This window comes from Macrobrachium nipponense, chromosome 31 (genome assembly GCF_015104395.2).
Source record: "Macrobrachium nipponense isolate FS-2020 chromosome 31, ASM1510439v2, whole genome shotgun sequence".
Taxonomy (NCBI): domain Eukaryota; kingdom Metazoa; phylum Arthropoda; class Malacostraca; order Decapoda; family Palaemonidae; genus Macrobrachium; species Macrobrachium nipponense.
Window position 1 is genome coordinate 49210598 of NC_061093.1, and position 13886 is coordinate 49224483.

At 33.8% G+C, this 13886-nt stretch overlaps 1 protein-coding gene across 8 annotated transcripts in view; it reads right to left on the bottom strand.

Annotated features, from left to right (window-relative positions):
- The window catches only part of LOC135206953 (histone-lysine N-methyltransferase 2C-like), a 307132-nt gene that overhangs the window by 46294 nt on the left and 246952 nt on the right, over window positions 1-13886 (bottom strand). For all 8 annotated transcript variants that reach the window (XM_064238492.1, XM_064238498.1, XM_064238497.1 and 5 more), the window contains one exon: window positions 1404-1565. In XM_064238492.1, the coding sequence (XP_064094562.1) occupies window positions 1404-1565 (162 nt within the window). The remainder of the gene's footprint in view (window positions 1-1403; window positions 1566-13886) is intronic.

Consider the following 13886-nt stretch of genomic DNA (forward strand, 5'->3'; position numbering starts at 1 on the left):
CATATAGTACAGGAGTCTTAAGTTACTTTAGTCAAGAGGGTTTTACAACCCTCCCTACAATACTTAAATGCTGGAGGAACTACAGTCTGACATCATTAAATGTTACAAATCACAATAAACTGTCTAAAGTAAGCTGTAAAGGCTACCAGAGGTCAATACATCATCAAATCCTGGAAGGATATTTCCAAAATAAGAGAAGAAATTCCAAACAAAGCTGCTACAAACATCCAATGATGTATCAATGGTGGCTAGCAGAAAAGAAGTGATTTTCTCTTTTTTGTTGTAGTACCCATTGTACCCCGATAGTCGGTGGGGTAGTCACCTACACAAAAACAATAGAAGTGCCACCACAAATTTCAAATTTAAGCTGCCACGCGCATGGAAAAGTATAGCTATGTAATTACTTGGTAAGTTACTTATATGAAAAGTATTTTTATATTTGTAAGTTTGCTTTTTTTGTGTAAGATGTATTTGAAGTGTTATACAGTACTGTAATGTTGAATGGGTTTGGGCAAAATGAAAAAGTGATACTCATGTTTGGTAGCGTACTGTATGCAGTGCACCTACAATATTGTTACGTACAAGAGACAAAAATGGGGTCAGCTTTTTTATTTTTTGTGTACAACGTACATACAATTGTTACACAATGCTGTAATGTTTAATGAGTTAGGCAAAATAGGAATGAGAGAGTGATACCCATGTTACTGTACTATTTGGTAGTGTACCTACCATATTACATATAGTTAAAAAAAAATTAAAAATAAAAATAAAAATTATGCCTTAGTTTCTTTGGCGCAATAAAGTTTTCTGTACAGCGTATAATCAAGGCCATAAAAAACATATCCACCTAGCTTTCAGTGGCTTCAGTAGGCTCAAAATTTTAACCACGACCCGATGGTGGCCTATCCTATATTGCTGCCACACACACGTTTTGTTAGCAAACTAGCATTAAAAAAAAAAAAACAGCAAATACAGCTGTCCATGTAGTGTCCTTGTAACATCAGATTGGTTGCTTGCTAATAACTGAAGTAGTCACAAAGTTTCTTAAATAGCTTTGCATTCTCTGTGACTAGGTCTTAAGCAGTATTCATCAAATATCCCTAATTCAACCATTTAAATATTCGTTAACCAACCTGCTGAAATAAGTAACCACAACATAAAAGCTTACAATTTTCTCACGATCATCAGTGGATGTTAAGTGATCACTTACAAAAATGACTGTTTCAATTGGAAATATTTGGCCAATAAAACCAATGCATAGATCCAACTCTTTTCAGCATTCATGTAAGCTTTACAGACCATAAAATATGAAAATTTCCTATAGTGTGCTAATGATTTTAGAATAATTGTTCAAAAATCTACAATACACTTAAGATCAACAAAATTCAAGTATTTCAAGTTACCAGGATGCATGCCTGGATCGCCTTGAGGTCGCACTGGTCGGGTCAATGTTTGCGCAGGCCCTTGTGTATGATAAACAGTCTGACCTGATGGAGGTGCTTGGGGGCCTACCAATCGTTGGTATGGTGGTCGCACACCTGGAGTATTGGCAATGGGAGGTCCACCTATAAAAAAAAAATATATATTAATGGTCCTATAAAATCATTCAGAAGTTATAAGATAATGTTAACCAATGTTGATGTAAAGAAAAAAAAATTAAAAAGACAAGAAAAATAAATATGACCAACCTTTTGCTTCACTCATGTAAACCCTTTCCTTTAAGAAGCCTATTTTGACTAAAAACTACAAACATAGATTGAGTGACTCCAGGTTCACAACTCTGGGTACTCTGAGGAGTATTGATCAAAATTCCAATTATGTTTTCTGAGGACTTAGAAAGAAGAGCCAGTTATTTATGATATCTGAAGTCAAAGGAGGCTTCTCATTTCCTAAACACCACACTCCAGTCACATTCAGTAGTAAATGGGTACACAGATGAAAGGATGTCACCTCCTGATGTCTAAGACTTAACTCAACAACTGTACACTGGGTGAAGGTGACCAGAGGTAATGAGTTCTCAGAAGTCAAGGCTTGCTTCTCCTAGTCCTCATCACCATAGAGGGATGATGTCTGTACAGTATAAACCATCTATCAGACAACCTGGATAAGCATCAGCTCAGAAACAATCTTTGGAGACTACACAGCAGTTCATGGAATTGCTGTAGCAAGAACTGTCACTGAAGCAACGATAAACCACAAGACTTCTCCACTGCCTTCTATCAAAGGCATCGTCCTCCACCAAACCTCTTCTCTCCATATCTTCCTTCACTTTGTCTCGCCATCTAATTCTGTCTCCCTCTCAATTGTCTTCCTATAACAGGTTCCTCCCAAGCCCTCTTCACTCTCTCCTTGTCATCCATCCTCAACAGATGCCCATACCATCTCAATTGTGACTCTCTTATCACTTCTGTAATCTTTGCTAAGCCTGCCTGCCCTTCTTATTTCATCATTTTCCAATCTCTCAGGCAGCAATCTTCCCATAATCCACCTCAGCATTCTCATCTCTGTTCTCCCAAGCTTTACTTCCTCTTTTCTTCTTAGAGCCCATGTTTCTGCTCCATACATTAATATTGGTCTTAGCTTGATAGGCATTTTCTTATCACACACCACTCCAGCTACCTCTCTCACTTCCCTCATGCAGCTTTTATCCTACTATCAAATTCAGCCTAACATCCTCCCTCTTGGCTTAAAGTAGATTCTAAGTATTTAAACTTTTCTACCATTTTTATAATCAAGCCTCTTCTCTTCTTGCTTGTATTACTATTCTGTCTCTATCTTCCCTACTGCTCTGCAAAACCTCTGTTTTATTCACATTCTCTGTAGGTCATCCTCATTTTCAGCAGTAATCACCAGATTATCGACATGCAACGTCTACAGCTCTTCATTCCTGATCTCTTCACTCAACACATCCATGACCAACACAAACAAAAATGGGCTTAATGCTGATCCCCGGTGTAATCCAAAACTAACTTAAAGTTTTATTTTTCCTCAACTGCTGTTATCACTTTTGTGCTCGTTCTTTTATATATCATCTCGACCAGCCTAACCAGCTTTTCTGGGATTTTCCTTTACCTTAAAGCACCAAAACATCATTTCTCTTGGGATTCTATCGTATGCTTTCTCTAAGTCTATAAATGCACAATAGAGCTCCTGGTTTCCCTCTAATCTCTTTTCCTGTAGCTGTCTTAATATGAAGATGGCATCCACCATCCCTCTTCCTCTCACAAATCCATACTGCTGTTTCCCGATCTTTACAATCTCTCTTAATCTCTCATCCAGTATTCTCTCTAACTTTCAATCCATGCTCTGTTAGTTTACTTCCCCTTTAGTTACCACAATTCATGACATCTCCCTTTTGCTTGTATATATATAGGCGGGCCGCGGTTAACGGCACAATCACTTAGAGGCGAATTGGTTTTATGGCTGTCGTCAAAAATATTCATTAAAAAAATACGGTGTTTTAAGGTATTTTTACGGCACTATTTTCAGTTAACAGCGCCGCTAGTGCCGTTGTCTAATGAGTACATACATTTGTAGAAATACCGTTTAGACCATACAGGTTATGCAAATGATATTAAAAAATTTTATTGAGAGTTAATACATAGTTATTAGGTAAACTATATGCCCCTGATGCTGTTCTATGCCAAAAATAGATCTATGCCAAAAATAGAGAGTTAAATAAGTGCAAATTTATCTATGTATGTGTCGATTTATAAATGTTCATGCTTTCGTGTTTAAATTGTGTATGAAAATGCATTACGTATAGGGTATTTTTATTTCTGCAAATCAATATGATACAAAGGCAGCTTTTGAAACTGCCCTCCAGTTACCAAAGAGGATGTTTTTTTCATGTCTGTTCTTGTGAGCCGCCGCCTGCCACTCTTCCAAAAATATAGTTGACCTCTTACGCCGAAGGTGTATAAAAAAAATGGTCTCCCGTATGCCGGGGGGGGGTTGTCTCGAAGTGAGCGCGGAAGCGGAAAAAATATTTTTTTCAAAAAATCACAGCGCGCTTAGTTTTCAAGATTAAGTTTATTTTTGGCTCCTTTTGTTGTCATTGCCTGAAGTTTAATATGCAACCATCAGATATGAAAAAAAAATATCATTACTATCATATATAAATAATGCGATATATGATAGCGCAAAAACAAAATTTCATATATAATTGTATTCAAATCGCGCTGTGAGCAAAACGGTTAAAGCTAATGAGTTACAGTGGGGCCTCGCTTAGTCGCGGATCAGCAATCACGGATTCAGTTAATCACAGGTTTTTCCTTGGACCACTTCTCAATCTATATCACTGGTATGAATCGCAGCATCGAGGGCTTGTCCGTTGTAGGCTAAGCCTCGTCCGGCTACGATAACCAGCAAATGCATGAACAGATTCACATTATGATATTAACTGACAATAAAGGTAATAAAACCATCCTCACCTTATATATTATTGGCATATCCTCATAATATATAGCCTATTCATGGAATAATTCCACATCATTGACATCAACTTGTAGTTGAGCGGCCAGCAGAAATGTAAACATTGAGTTACACTTAACAGCACCTTTGTCATTCTTGACCTTTTAGAAATGTTAATAGTAGTAGTGTAATTACAGTAGTAATAACATTTAGGAAAACAATAATTTTCAATTCGAACTTCATTATTGTTTTGGTATAACATAATCAACTTCTCTGAACACTGCAGTCATACAAACGATAATTGTCATAGATTATGTATTGTTGTTTGTGATCGGCGACGAAGCGTAAACGTAATAAAACCATTTTTACCTTATATATTATTGTCATATATTCATAATAAAACGCATATCTTATATATTATTGGCATATCTTCATAATAAAAAGCCTCTTCAAGGAATAATTCCTTGGGGAATGCATTTTTCAAAAGACAAAAATACACTTTATATGTTTACAGCATGCAATGATTACTTTATTTTGATGTGATTACATTAATATTCCAGTATGGTACTCTAAGCAGTACAGTAACTATTTTTTTATATCATAAATGTATATTCAATCACGAAAAAAATACCTATGACCACCGTGACGTTACCAAACCTAGTCTCGTTGGTACGAGCAAGATTCACTAATTACTGTGTTTTCTTCTTCTTTTCATAACTAAATGCATTTTTAGGATACAGTGGGGCATCGCTTATTCACGGATCAGTATTCACGGATCCAGTTAATCACGGGTTTTTTAAGCCACGGGTTTTTTCTTGGACCGTTCTCATGTTACATCACTGGTATGAAATCGCTGCATCACGGGTTTGTTGTGTTGCGTATGCGATGTTTTTCGGTAGGCTACCCCTCGGCCGTGGTCCGATAACTACCAACATTCATTTAAAGACTCATATAATGATATTAACTGACAATAAAGGTAATAAAAACCATTCTCACCTAATATATAGTGTCCTATCTTCGAAATAAATAGCCTATTCAAGGTTTATGTACGAGTTCATTGGTAGGCTAAGCGTAGTTGCAGTGCGATAACCACCAACGTACACAAACATTCACATTATGATATTAATTGACAATAAAGGTAATAAAAACCATTCTTACCATCATATATTATAGTCATATCTTCATAATAATAGCCTATTCGAAGAATAATTCCACATCATTGCACTCAACTTATCGTCGGAGTGGCCAGCCACAAAATGTAAGCATATACCTTTACGTGAAAAGGTGTATGTATACGGTTGCGTTCAAAGCGACATTTTTTGTTTTGATAAACTTTTAGAAATTTTAATAGTAGTGGTAGTGTAATTACAGTAGTAATAACATTAAGGCTAAAATTAATTCGAACTTCATTATTATTTTGGCAGTATTCGTATATAACTTCTCTGAACAATGAAGTCATACAAACGCTATTGTCATAGATTATCGTAAGTATTGCTGTTTGTTATTGGCGACGAAGCGTAAACGAAATACATAAAAGCATTTTTACCTTTATATATTATCGTCGTATCTTCATAATAAAAAGGCTATTCGTGGAGTAATTCCATATCAGTGAAATCAATTTTATCTATGCGAGGCCAGCCAGCTGACAAAATGTACGTACTTATATGAAAATCAAATTATGGTTTGGTAGCGTTCACAGCAAGATTATCTTTCGAAATTTTTATAGTACTATTCATGCTACGTAGTAATAATGTTTGGAATATACGTAACATTAATTTTCAATACAAAATATCATCGTTATTTTGGTTAGTGAATAATAGTTTAGAATTATCATACATACACTGCATTGTTATGGGTTTGTGCCAGTGATAACCAACCAAAATAACGTTCTCCTTTAAGTCAACGCGTTTAGGAAAAACATGACATAGAATCGACTTTGCGACTTCTTCGTTCACTTTGATATTTTAACGATATAATAACTATCATTTGTACTACTAAAACCATCTTCACATAAGTAATTTTTCGTAAGATATGTGTTGTTACAAAAGCTAGCTTATACATAAAAGGCTTTTATAATTTAAGTCACCATATACATATGTACCCAAACTCATTGTGGGGAAATTTACTACTGTTTCCTCGGATATTGAAATACTTTAGCATCATTCAAAACACTTTAATAATATAATGCATAAATACTAGGCTATACATATTTACATCGTATACAAATACTACATACAGTATATACATATTCTTTTATATACAAAGTTAACAGTTATATACACATACTTTTATATACAAAATTAATCATATGAGTAGTGATCAGACGACAGCTGTGCACTGGACTACGTACGTACTACTTGGAAGATAAAACCAACAAAAAAATTTTGTTGTTGTTAGTCGCCGGGATATATTAACATTTTTCCAGAGATTAATGAGCTGAATTTTTGTTTTGAAGGTATGTCAACCGCGTTAGTAAATAGATATCATCTTCTAAGGAATTTTTTTTTCTCTTCTTTTGCGGAAGAATCTTCAAGCCATTTTGCATTCAAAGTAATGAGAAGGAATCATTCTATTCTTCATGAAATCAGTAATATACTTACACTAATAATAAAAACTAAAACTACGTACTGTATGCAAAAACACATACATCATCGTTAGCTTCGTGTGTGTAAACGTTCATTCTAAGAAATTACAGAGTAGTATAACTAACACCTGATTGGTTGGTTGGTAGCCATGGAGATCTGTTATCCAATGACTGCCCTCTGCTTCTGTTCTATTTATAGACATACGCCATGGATGGCCACTAGGTTTGAACGTTACCATGTTCGTGATTTTCTGACTGCTGACGGCAAAAATTACTCAATAATTTTCTTTATATAATTATTCCTTCGTGAAAACAATAATATAATATCGCGGTTGACATACCTTCAAAACAAAATTCAGCTTTTTAATCTCTGGAAAAATGTTAATCTATCCCGGCGACTAACAACAACAAAATTTTTGTTCGTTTTATCTTCCAAGTAGTACGTACGTAGTCCAGTGCACAGCTGTCGTCTGATCACTATTCATATTATTAACTTTGTATATAAAAGTATGTGTATATAACTGTTAACTTTGTATTATAAAAGTATGTGTATATAACTGTATGTAGTATTTGTATACGATGTAAATATGTATAGCCTAGTATTTATGCATTATATTATTAAAGTGTTTGAATGATGCTAAAGTATTTCAATATCCGAGGAAACAGTAGTAAATTTCCCCACAATGAGTTTGGGTGCATATGTATATCTAAGATGACTTAAATTATAAAAGCCTTTTATGTATAAGCTAGCTTTTGCAACAACACATATCTTACGAAAAATTACTTATGTGGGAAGATGGTTTTAGTAGTACAAAATGATAGTTATTGTATCGTTAAAAATATCAAAGTGAACGAAGTCGCAAGTCGATTCTATGCCATGTTTTTAACTTTAACGTATAGTGGTATGAAAAACACCAGTGTGTCGTAGCGATGCGTCATCAATATAGTGGTATGAAAATACCACATGGTGTTGTAGCGATACGTAATCACAAAGTACAAATCCTTTTCCCGGACCATCCTCAGAATTTTACGACTCTTCAACTTCAAGATCGTATATGGTATATTATATAGTCATACTTATGTTAAAAATTTCACAAGTTGAACTGCAAAACATTATTATATTTGATTGTTATGTACATATATTTTTTGTGTTTTTACCGGAATGTTTGTTTTGAAAATAATACCTATTAGTGAACATATGGTATTAAATCTCTCCCACTATTTTATTATAGGTGATCTTAATTATCTCACATTCATTTAACAGTATATATAATATTTATTTAAATAAACTGTAATTAATAAATAACAATAATGAAAACATAAATAAAGGGAAAAAAATGTTTTTGCTGCAGTAGTGGTGTTTGTTTGATTATGCATCTGACCTCACATTTCCGAAATCTGAAAAATTCCAAAACCGAAACATCGGAATGTGTGTGTACTGCACATTTTTTTAAACACGCACACAATGTCTACACATTTTACTGCAAATACAGTACGTACGTATTTATTCCTGAGAGAGAGAGAGAGAGAGAGAGAGAGAGAGAGAGAGGAGAGGAGAGAGAGAGAGAGAGAGAGAGAGAGAGAGAGAATGATAAGGACTCCAAGGCGTGTTATTTTTACAATTTATTTTATTTTATTATCTTGGGATTTTTTTTAATCTTGAGATTTTCTATTCAATTCTCGAGATTAATGAGAAAAAATTACCGTAAATTGACTAGCATCAGCACACATCTGAATGACTCGGCCATTAGCAGGCTAAAACCACCAACCTTATGAACTTGCATGATACATGAGATACATGACAAAACACAAAACCACTGTTTATTGGTGAAAATTAGGGGTTGCACGATATGGGAGATTGCACGTTATTCGAGTATATACGGTATGTGATTTTTTTAGCCTTTTATGGAACAAAATCTAGCAAGAAATTGCCATTCCCAGTTGGCAACACTGGCCTACAAACGTTTGTTTGTTGTTGTTATGAAATGTGGTGTGCGGCGCGTTCTTTAAATTGTACCCATATAAACGAGTTAATTATGTGGCATCCAAAAGCCCTGATTCTTTTACTCTTATGGGAAAGACGCCTAAAGGTCAGATGAAGGTTTTTACGTGGAATATACTAGTATTAACGTGTTGTGACGAAGGGAAGAGATGTTTCGCTGCATACTGTTGGTTAAGGCATTTTCGTTTTATATATTAACTGGATTGCACTGCAAAATCGTCGCCATCTTTTATCAACATAGATTGTTGGTGAGTACCCATATGATTTACATATTTTGATAGTTCTCTTACCACTCATCCTCTCTTTCCTTGTAAAAAAAAAAAAGAGGCCCACCATGCGTATGTAGGCTTCTAGCTGTAATCCCTAGGCTAGTAGGCCTACATACCTATTAGTACAGTTAGTACATATACTACATTTATTTTTAAGGCTGAATTTTGTACAATAACTTTAAAACTGTCTTGAATTTAGTTTTAGGTGATAGTTGAAAACATATTTGGTGTTTGAACTAAAGTAGCAGTTTATAAACATGGGATATGTCTTGGGTGGGTTAACTATTAAAGTAGGCAGTTTTAAGCAATTTTTGAGGGGGGTATCAGGATAACACGGGTATTTACTTATCACGGGGGGGTTCTAGGCCCTATCCCCCGTGGATAACGAGGCCCCACTGTACGCTCATTTTACAAATTTTCATATACTATGAATGTAATTAGCAAAATCTCTCTCTCTCTCTCTCTCTCTCATCACTTACAGAAAAAAACTATAATACTGATCTATTATTCTGTGATTTACGAAACTGTGCTTCAATACAACTTTTATAGTTGACTCAATAATTATCACATTATAACAGTATACAAAAGAATATCTTATCACTATCCATGTTTCATTTCTTATCACCATAAAAATATTTAAAATAAAAATTTCATTATGTTATTCTAAGCTAGTAACAGTATTCTCGTCCTAAGCTGCTCTCTCAAGCTATTCAACAGTTACCCTCATCCCAAGCTGCTGCTCTCAAGCTATTCAACAGTTACTCTCATCCCAAGCTGCTCTCTCTCTCTCTCTCTCTCTCTCTCTCTCTCTCTCTCTCTCTCTCTCTCTCTCTCTCTCTCTCTCTCTCTCTCTCAATGAAATATGAATTACTGTATCATATCATAAACTATTATGTACAAAATTAAAAATAATAATAATTCCATTAATAAATTAGTTTCTTTTAGCAACTAAATTGTTTTCCAAAGTAATTCTTTCAGTAATAAACGTCCATCAGCTGATTCTAAACGTAAACAAAAGACAAAAATAGATTTTTATTGCTGTATTTTGCTGTTTATACATTAATATTATAGTTGGGTGCTGTAATCTTTACAGTAAATCATGTTTTTTTATCATAAATATATTCATTCACAAAATAGATATATTATGTACTTTTAGTTTGGTGCAGCAGCCAAATCATGAAAATAGAAAGGAATTGTTAGGTAATATACTTTTGTTTGCTGATCTGATGAAGGGGAAATTGAAGATAGGAAAGAATAACTTTGAAACTGTCTTGAATTTAGTTTAAGGTGATAGTTGAAGACATATTTGGTGCTTGAACTGAAGTAGGCAGTTATAAACACTGAAAGTGGTCTTGGGTGGGTTGATTATTAAAGTAGGCAGTTTAAAGCAATTTTTAGGGGGGGTACCAGGATAACACGGGTATTTACTTATCACGGGGGGTTCTGGGCCCTATCCCCCCGCGATTATCGAGGCCCTACTGTAAATTTTTTTGTTAAGTTGTACACTAAATTATGATCATTTTGGTATATAGCACATTGTAAAATGATCAAAGCAACACAGAGAAAATATTATCACAAAATGATGCATGAATTCGTAACGTGAGGACATAAAAAAATGTTTTATTCAAAAATTCACCATAAATCTAAATATTGTTCTAGAGACTTCCAATTTGTTTCAAAATGAAGACAAATGATTGAATATTACTATACTGTAAGAGTTTTAGCTTACAATTGCAGTTTTCGACCATTTTGGACAAGTTAAATTTGACCGAATGTCATTTTTATATATATTTTAATTTATATGCAAATATTTCAAAAATATTCTATGAAACGCCTAATATGAAACGAAGGAAATATTACGAGAATGCAACGTACGCATTACGGAGATTTGCGGCGGAGAATCCGCGCGCGGAGGGAAGGAAAGTTTTTTTTTTTTTTAATTCACCATAAATCTAAATATTGTGCTAGAGACTTCCAATTTGTTGCAAAATGAAGATAAATGACTGAATATTACTAGACTGTAAGAGTTTTAGCTTACAATAGCGTTTTTCGACCATTTCGGTAGAGTCAAAGTTGACCAAACGTGGTTTTTTTTCTATTTATCGTGATTTATATGCAAATATTTCAAAAATGAGAAAAGCTACAACCTTCAATTATTTTTTTTTTATTTTACATGAAATTGTGCACATTTTCACATATAAAACTTTATGTAACGGCTAATTTAAAACGGTGTAAACATTACGACAATCGCACAAAAAAATGTCTGATTTTTTTCGGAAGAGTTCCCGCACGGACGTAGGGAAAATTTTTTTTTTTTTTCATAACTTCACCATAAATCGAAATATTGTGCTAGAGACTTCCAATTTGTTGCAAAATGAAGGTAAATGATTGAATATTACTAGAATATAAGAGTTTTAGCTTACAATTGCGATTTTCAACCATTTCGGTAGTCAAAGTTGACCTAAAGTTGAAATTTTGGGACTTATCGTTATTGATATGAAAATATTTCAAAACTGATAAAAGCTACAACCATGGGTTGTTTTTAGTTGTATTGTGCATGAAATTGCGTACATTTCCCTATATAAAACTTTATGTAACGACAAAATTTATCGGAAGAGTTACCGCGCAGATGTAAGGAAAGTTTTTTTTCATAAATTCACCATAAATCAAAATATTGTGCTAGAGACTTCTAATCTGTTGCAAAATGAAGGTAAATGTTTGAATATTACTAGAATATAAGTGTTTTAGCTTACAATTGCATTTTTCGACCATTTCGGTAGTCAAAGTTGACCAAAGGTTGAAATTTTGGCACATTGTTATTTATATGAAAATATTCAAAACTGATAAGAGCTACAATCATGAGTATTTTTTAGTTGTATTCTACATGAAATTGCGCACATTTTCATATATAATACTCCAAGTAACGGCTAATATAAAATGGTGCAAAAATTATGTCAGTGACGAAATCATTTCTGAGATATGTCACTGATACTTTTTAGTGCGATAAGAAAGAAATTCGCACTTGCGCGCCTTGATCCGTGAGCTCCCAGCATTCCCCAAGGCGCGTGATTCAAAAGTTTTCGCCTGGTAGGCCTATAAGTATTTTTCCGCAAATTTAAAAAAAAACTTTTTTTATCGACATACCATACGTCCAATCGGCACCCGACAGACAATTTATGTCGACGTTTAATACGTCCCATTGGCGTAAGAGGGTTAAAAAAAGTGCAAATTTAGCAATCAATGTGTCAATTTTATAAATGTTCATGCTTTTATGTTTAAAATGTGTATGAAAATTTATTACGTATAGGGTAATTTTATTTCTGCACATCAATATGATACAAAAGCAGCTTTTTAAACTGCCCTCCAGTTGTCAAAGAGGATGTTTATCCATGTTTGTTCTTGTGAGCCGCTGCCTACCTCTCTTCCCAAAATATAGTTAAAAAAATGCAAATTTATTGATCGATGTGTCGATTTTATAAATGCTCATGCTTTTATATTTAAAATGTGTATGAAAATGTATTACGTATAGGGTATTTTTATTTCTGTATATAAATATGATACAAATTAAGGCAGCTTTTGTAACTGTCCTCCACGTTATCAGAGGATGATTTTTCATTTTCGTTCTTGTCTGCCGTTGTTCCGAAAAATGCATTACAAAGACTTCACGTGGTTATATTTTATTAATTTGGGAGCTAATTATAACTCATTTCTTAATGAAACTTCAGCTTTTTGTCATAAGTTTTCATGCTTTTATGCTTAAAATGTGTATGAAAAATGTATTACAAGGTATTTTTTTATTTTTGTACATCAATATGATACAGTGGTAGTATGCATGTCCATTTTAAGTTTTTGTTACAGCCCTTCACATGATGAAGACAATAGGTTGTTCAGTCGCGTCTGAATAATAATATATTTTAATTTATATCATTGAATCACGTTTTATAACAAAATATATTTGCAATTGTTGCATAAATTGATTTTGAAAGACAAAACTTGTGTATACATTTGATTTTGCAACACTGCAATTTGTTTGTTTTTCCATGGGATAGAAGTACAAAATACAACTGCAACTCTGTCAATTTTTTGCTTTGTTAAGCGAGCAAAAAATTGAGGTACGACCGTACGAGCTCGAGATGCCGTTGCTACGTAGATGGCATAGGGACGAAAATTAAGATAAGCATAGAAGAAAAAGTAAAGATGCACCTTTTCCATAAATCTTTTAAAAAGTTATACATTACTTCACTGTATCTAATAATACTGTATGTATGTATTCTCATATTATTGTATTATAAAATACTACAGTAAATTTAAGCCAGTATTCCATGAAGCGGCCAATGTTTTGGTTTGGAAATCAACTGATGGCGAATACGAGTTTGTTTTGCCATATTTCATGCAGTTCTGAGAGAATTTTCTTGCTTCTAGTTAGCATAAATGAATATCTAGATATTTGACTTATATGAGACAAGGTTATTTTTCCTTATATGACATGTTTTTAGGAAGAAATATTACTTGATTATGTCTCATTGTGATTGTGAACTAATTTTTTTTTTCGTTAACAGATTACATTAGCGGCATGTTTATTGAGTAAAACAATACGTGGTTCCATTCGCAATTTTTC